Source organism: Sinocyclocheilus anshuiensis, unplaced genomic scaffold (assembly GCF_001515605.1).
Source record: "Sinocyclocheilus anshuiensis isolate Anshui unplaced genomic scaffold, SAMN03320099.WGS_v1.1 scaffold287, whole genome shotgun sequence".
NCBI classification, from domain to species: domain Eukaryota; kingdom Metazoa; phylum Chordata; class Actinopteri; order Cypriniformes; family Cyprinidae; genus Sinocyclocheilus; species Sinocyclocheilus anshuiensis.
The window spans coordinates 913,172-920,644 of record NW_015552557.1 but is presented as its reverse complement, the minus strand read 5'-3'; the positions used below and the strand labels follow the sequence as shown (position 1 = coordinate 920,644).

Here is a 7,473-nt window from a genome sequence, read left to right as displayed (position 1 = left end):
AAATAAATATATTATAATATATTAAATATAATATATATATATATATATAAATATATTAAATTCATTATACATAAATAAATACAAAAATACACTACTATTCTAAATTTTAGAGTCAATAAGATTTTTAGATTTTTAAATTTAGATCGTAGATTTCAGTTTAGATTAGAAAAAAATAAATTAATTAGTGCTTTTATTCAGCAAGGATGCATTAAATTCATTATTGATTGATTAAAGTGACAGAAAAGATATATAAGATATATAAAATATATATAAAATATTTCTTTTTTAAATAAGGGCTGTTCTTTTTAACTTCTTGCTTATCAAAGAAAAAAAAATCATGATTTCCACAAAAATATGAAGCAGCACAACTGTTTTCAACATGAATAACAATAAGAAATGTTTCCTGAGCAGTAAATCAGTATATTAGAATGATTTCTGAAGGATCATGTGACACTGAAGACTGGAGGAATGATGCTGAAAATTCCGCTTTACATCACAGGAATAAATTACACTCTAACACATATTCACATAGAAAACAGTTATTTTAAATTGTAATAATATTTCAGAATATTACTGTTTTTACTGTAGTTCTGATGAAATAAATGCAGCCTTGATGAGCATAAAAACTTTTGAATGGTAGTGTATTATGTAATTCGTGTTATAATGCTGCCATCTGGAGGCCATGGAGGGTTAATCATGTTGCTCTGGTGTTTGTGTCTTCAGATTTAGCTGTTGGTGCTCCGTTCCAAGACTCTGGGAAAGTCTTTATATGGATGGGAAGCAAAAATGGAATAACTACGGAACCCAGCCAGGTAAAGCAAGCATCTTGGGATTTATATGGAACACTTTTGGAAATATATATTTAAGATTTGTGGGTGACATTTCTACAATTACCTACTGTTGCATGTCATTGATAAGTGCGTGATCATACATAAATCAACCATATCTGGACCTTGAGAATAAGAAGAGGGTGATTGAATGGGTAATGTGACTTTCTCTTAGGTGATCGAGGGGAAATCATTAGGTCCCAGTGACTTTCAGACGTTCGGCTACTCTCTCAGTGGAGGACTGGATATGGATGGAAATGATTATCCTGACATTTTGGTGGGCTCCATGGATGACCGCATCGCTCTCTTGAGGTTCAGTCTTTCAGCAGTGTTTGCCATTTATAGATGCTCATGTTATTCAGAGGGATTTTCAACGATTCTTTTTCCAAACACAGAAGCCACATAAATATACAAATACAGATTTTATATACACACATACACTTCCAATCAAAAGTGTGGAGACACTTGAGTGAATGTATGTTTCTCGTGATCTGAAAAATCTTTTTAGTGCTTGAATCTTGCTTTATAGACAAATATAAATTGTGCCTTTGTGCACATTTTTGTGGCCAAAAATTTCTCTACAAAATTACATTTTATTATAATTATTATTATTATACATTTTATTTATTAATTTAGTATATTTGATTTCATTTCTATTTATTTGTATTCGCAAATAAATAAAAAATAAATGTATTATTACTATAACTATTACTATTATAATATTTATTTGTTACATATTTTATTTTCTATAATTTAGATTTATTTATTTACAAATAAATTAAAAATAAATACATTGATAATAATAATAATTAAAATAATTAGTACATTAATTCTTACTATTAACTAGTTGAACTAGTGAATATGTGTTGTTATTATTATTAATATTATTATAGATATAAATTGCGCCTATGTAAGAATCTCTCTACAAAATGTATTATTGTTGTTGTTGTTTATTAATTTGTATATTATTTTTTATATAATTTATATTTGCAAATAAATAAAAAATACATCTAATGATAAATGTATGTGCATATTGTATTTTATATAGTTATTTGATTGATTGATTGGTTTTTAATGGATGATTTATAATAATAACAGCTAGCAAGCAGCAACAAGCAACCAGCAGACGTACTTTCTGTAACCAGCATCAACACCTAACAAATATGTGGTCCCTGCATGCTTGTAGGGCCCCCTGCTGGTCACCGGCATTTAAATCAATCAATCTGTTCTGCAAGCTAACCTCCAAACCAGTGATGTTTGATGGGTGTTTTTTCAGGGCTCGTCCGGTCATCCACCTCTCCCAAAACTTTACAGTAGAGCCAAAGATTGTGAGTCCAAACCAGTGTGTTAATTCCTGGTAAGAGGACATGTTTCTGTTCAAACAAATATTTTAAGCATTTGATTTTCAATATAATTTAGTCATAAATGTATCATATTATACTTGTCCTGTAGTACTTTTTAAAAGAATTAATTAAATGTGATTTTTTTTTGTAGCATAAAGGTGAAGGTGTGTTTCAGCTACAATCTCAGCACTGGAAACACAGCCTTCAAGAAGGACATCAGTAAGTGGAGCGCCTGCTTCAGGAGTGTTTGGTCTGTGTTTTATTGGACTAACCGTGTGTTTGTTTCTCTCTGCATCAGCTGTGAAGTACACAGTAGACGCTGACCCGAATCGCCGTGGCGCCCGAGTTCGTTTCCTTGACAACAAGCAAAGCACATTTACAGGCCTGCTGTCTTTCTCCGCTCCCGCATGTCAAGAGCTGGAACTTTCTGTTAATGTGAGAGACCACCTGATCACACACACACACACATTTGTTTCACTATATTAGTGAGGACATTGCATTTGTAATAATACAAATGATATAATAGTAATACAGGAATTGCAAGTGTTTTATATGTTATTGTTATTATATGTTATATGTTATTATCGCAAAATAAAGTATTTGCAACATACAAAAATATTTTCTTTTATATTATAGTATAGTATAGTATAGTATACTTTAATGTACAGTTAGCCAGTCATTATTGCGAAATAAAGTATTGGCAACTCATTTGATTTAATTTATTTATTTATTCTGTTTGTTTGTTGTTGATGAGTTCGACAGGATATATAACCAACATATATAATGCATATATAATAACTTCTTTAATGTGTGTAGAACATTTGCATAGGATAAGTATGCCATTCTGATCCAGTAATCTGTCTTTAGTGAATGCAAAGAAGCAATAGGATTGTTTTAGGACGTTTTTTCTCTCTCTCTCTCTCTTCCCTCTCTAGACTCCTGTGAGGGACAAACTTCAGCCCATAGTGTTCACTCTCAACGTGTCTCTGAATGAGCAGAAAGCAGCAGCACCGCAAACACTGCAGAGTCTGGACGCTTTCCCTGTGCTGAGCGGCCAGCAGATCCTGACCAACAAAACCGAGGTACAAACCAAAGGGAAACCTCTGCCTGAAGGTTTCTGTCGATGTGAGTCTTGAGAGTGCTTTTGGTGTGTTTGTCCTCAGATTAACTTTCATAAGGAGTGTGGTGTTGACAACACGTGTAGCAGTAACCTGCAGCTCAAGGCCAAATTTGCTGATGAGAATTACATTCCCTTCCCCAGGTGAGTACGCTGCAGGAAAACTAGTGAATGTGGACGGAAGAAAATGTGTACACAAACTGCATTTATTCACATTTAAGTTCAGAGGTCTTTTGAGTGAATTCAGTTATTATCATTAAATTTCGGTGGGCTTTTTCATAAATCTAATGCTTCATATAGTGTTTACTATATTGTGGCCACTTAAAAACTATTTAGTTAAAATAGTTGTAATAAATGAAGTCTAAAACCTGAAAAAGATATTTTTAAAAAATGTCATAAAAGATATTAAATTATTACAAATTATATTATATTGTTATTATGTAAATTATTGGCCACTTACCAAATGTTATTATATTACATTACATTACATGTGACTCTGGAGCACAAAAGCAGTCTTAAGTCGCTGGGGTATATTTGTAGCAATAGCCAAAAAAACATTGTATGGGTCAAAATGATAGATTTTTCTTTTATGCCAAAAATCATTAGGATATTAAGTAAAGATCATGTTCCATGAAGATATTTTGTAAATTTCCTACTGTAAATATATTAAAACTTCATTTTAATTAGTAATATGCATTGCTAAGAACTTCATTTGGACAACTTTAAAGGTGATTTTCTCAATATTTAGATTTTTTTGCACCATCAGATTCCATATTGGAAACTTTTATTGGAAAAAATAATTAAGTTATTATATTTTGTGCTTGAATTATTTTGTGAAATTACGTGATAAAAGAAACACACCACAGAGAGATATGACAGACATGAAAGCAGCACCTGGAATCAAATTAAAATTATTTATATAAAAAGAAAAGTTTTAATATCAAGTTCTGTCATGAAACTCTAGATGGCGCAGGATATGGGTCCTTAACGTAACTGATGATATTCTTAGCACTAAACAGCTTGTCACAAGCTGATTGGTTCCCGTCGCATACACAGCCAATGAGCTTGCTGCTTTACATTTAAATGGCTGATTAGCATTCGCTTGAGCATTGCAGCACGCTTTCAGAGTTCCTCTGAAACCCTCCACCTTCCCCAGCTCCACCTGTATAGATCTGCTACGGGTTATTTTATATGCTATTTGTGCAGCAGCAGTATGTCTTAAATACTCACAGCACCATATCAGCTTATGTATTGGCAGTAGCAAGTTCCTGTACTTGCCTGCAGCAGCAATGAGCTACAAATACAGCAATAACCAACAGCAGCAGCAGCGTAGCAGATCTATTCCGCCAAGACCAAATACATTAACATTGTCATATCCATTACCATGCTAAAATCCTCCGAGAGTTCTCATGATAGAAATATATTTATTTTAATTTTATTTTACAAGCTACTGTCTTCTTCAAAACTAACGTTTAAATGCACATGGGAATTATGGGATATGCTGGTTTGTTCACAGTCAGACTATAGAGTTCAACAGTAGCATTAAGAAGCTGGTGATGATGGTGGATGTTACTAACATGCCGGATGGAGGCAGGCAGGAGGCCGAGGACGCCCATCAGGCCATGCTGAGCATCAGCATTCCCCCCTCACTCAAATACTCAGGAGTGCGCACTTTGGTGAGTCCACATGGAGGCACTCTTTCACTCTTCATCTCACCTCCACAGGCTACATCCCTCAGAAAAGAAAAATCACAAAGAAGAGCTCTGTAATATCTCAAATAAAAAATTGTTCTTGGTTGAGCTATGAAAGAGCTACATTTGAGCAATACAATTCTCCTGTATTTCCTGTTTGATTTTCCAGTTGAATTAAATAATATTATATTATATTATATTACCAAACTTACTAAAAACTGAAATAAACTTTCTATTAGAGACTCTCTCTAGTAACTCTTACTAATTATATAATTTCAGTGTTCTCAATGCTGTTCTCATCTTTCTTGGTTTGTCTTTATTACAGTCTGGTTTAGATATTGAGTGCAGCGCAGACGAGACTGTGATATGCGATCTGGGAAACCCATTTAAAAGCAATCAGAAGGTAGCAGTCTGTTTTCTTACTGAAAACGAGTCCAATATGTGACCTTTCTGAGGATTTGCGTGTTAATTAAAAAAGCATCTCCAATGACTCATTTTCCACGGGCCATTTGAATGAACTCAGCTAATCAGACTGTACAGCTGATCTGTTTTGCTAATTTGCTCTGACTCCTGATTTCCGTCTCCACAGACCTCATTGATAATCATCTTTGAGACTTCTGGTGTAACACTTTACACAAAGAAGATTGAATCTCAGCTTCAGCTCTCCACGTAAGTCTGGACTAACTAAAATGGTTTCTTGTTTATACAGTATACAGTTTCCCTCAGTGCACAGTGTTGAGCTAAAGCATTTCTGCGGGCCTTTTCTTTTAAGCTGATTTGTATTGTGTTTGTCTTCAGTATCAGTGAGCAGAAGGATCTGGATCCTGTTCCTGTCACTCTCGACGTGAAGAACACGGTCCTCACTACCTTTTCCCTGTACGTACTTTGATATGTTTTTTAAAATTAAGAAAAAAATGCGAACATTTACAATGAATAAATGATTCATCTGTGCATGTTAAAACACAAAAGTTCATCAAATGCGAATTTGAAGCAAAACATTTTACTTTTGAATGTCCCTCATACAACAAAAACAGTCCTGATGATAAAAATCTTTTTGATTCTGTGATTTACATTTTTTTTTCTGTCATGTTCAGAGAAAAACAAGTGATTGACACGACGTTCAGTGGCAGTGTGATTGGTGAATCTGCCATGAGCAGCACCAGTGATGTGGGGAGTCCGCTGGAGTTTGTGTTTCGTGTAAGTGTGGCTTTAGGTTTCTTCAGACACGCACCAAAAATGGTTTTTATTTTGGTGTATCTTTTAGCTGATTGTAGTTAGAAATTTTTTTTTTTTTACAAATCTGATCCAATCCACATTTGTTGTCTCATATGCTCATTTATTTCATCCAAAATACAGTAAAAAACTGTAATATTGTGAAATAGTATTACAATTTAAAACTTTCCTATGATGACAAAGCTGAATTTTCAGCAGCCATTACTCCAGTCTTCAGTGTTAAAGGGATAGTTCACCCAAAAATGAAAATTCGGTCATCATTTACTCATCCTCATGTCGTTCCAAACCTGTATGAGTTGCTTTCTTATGTTGAACATAGAAGATATTTTGAAGATTGCTGGTAATCAAACAGTTGGTGGTTGCCATTGACTTCCATAGTAGGAAAAAAACATACTATGGAAGTCAATGGCAACCACCAACTGTTTGATTACCAGCAATCTTCAAAATATCTTCTTTTGTGTTCAACATAAGAAAGCAACTCATACAGGTTTGGAACGACATGAGGATGAGTAAATGATGACCGAATTTTCATTTTTGGGTGAACTATCCCTTTAAAAACAGTTGTGCTGCTTACTATTTTTATACAGTGCTCAGGATGTGTTGCTCTGCAGCTAACATGAGGGATGAAACTCCAATAATGACTCAAGGTGTAACTTTTCCTGGGTTTAATTGAAATTTCCTTTATTCCCTTTTTATATTGTAAAACTGAAAATACAGAACAAAATAGACATATCAATATACAAATACACTAATAAAAAGCTAAACACAAAACATAAACTACTGGCAGGTAAATTATACATTTCTGAAAGCAACAATGACACTTTCTTAATATGAAAAAATATCTTTCAGTCACTTACAGACAAATAGTGTTCCTGGAAGAGCGTAAAGAGAAAACTTAGATGCACCATCTATCAAGCCGTCAGGGTTGCCAGGCTTTCACAACAAAACCCGGCCAATTGCTACTCAAAACTAGCTCAGTCACGTTTCGAGGGGGGTCCCCGTTAAAAATCACATTCCGGGGGGTAAAATGCAAGTTTTTTTTGGCAGTGCTCCTGGGTAAAATTAGCATATCAGGGGCTAAATATCGCGTTATTGGTGTCGCTTCAACCCGCGGACATGAAAAACAACCCGCGGCAACAGTTTTAAAGGGGTGGTTCATTGCGATTTCACTTTTTTAACGTTAGTTAGTGTGTAATGTTGCTGTTTGAGCATAAACAATATCTGCAACGTTACGAAGCTGAAAGTTCAATGCAAACGGAGAT

General features: G+C 34.2%; 1 protein-coding gene across 1 annotated transcript in view; it reads left to right on the top strand.

Moving 5' to 3' along the window:
* The window catches only part of LOC107664597 (integrin alpha-3-like), a 41,350-nt gene that overhangs the window by 25,864 nt on the left and 8,013 nt on the right, over window positions 1-7,473 (top strand). Inside the window, exons 7-18 of the mRNA XM_016455206.1 lie at window positions 680-812; window positions 1,003-1,139; window positions 2,104-2,184; window positions 2,322-2,389; window positions 2,469-2,605; window positions 3,106-3,252; window positions 3,334-3,431; window positions 4,804-4,963; window positions 5,304-5,381; window positions 5,568-5,647; window positions 5,777-5,854; window positions 6,073-6,175. Of these exons, the coding sequence (XP_016310692.1) occupies window positions 680-812; window positions 1,003-1,139; window positions 2,104-2,184; window positions 2,322-2,389; window positions 2,469-2,605; window positions 3,106-3,252; window positions 3,334-3,431; window positions 4,804-4,963; window positions 5,304-5,381; window positions 5,568-5,647; window positions 5,777-5,854; window positions 6,073-6,175 (1,300 nt within the window). The remainder of the gene's footprint in view (window positions 1-679; window positions 813-1,002; window positions 1,140-2,103; window positions 2,185-2,321; window positions 2,390-2,468; window positions 2,606-3,105; window positions 3,253-3,333; window positions 3,432-4,803; window positions 4,964-5,303; window positions 5,382-5,567; window positions 5,648-5,776; window positions 5,855-6,072; window positions 6,176-7,473) is intronic.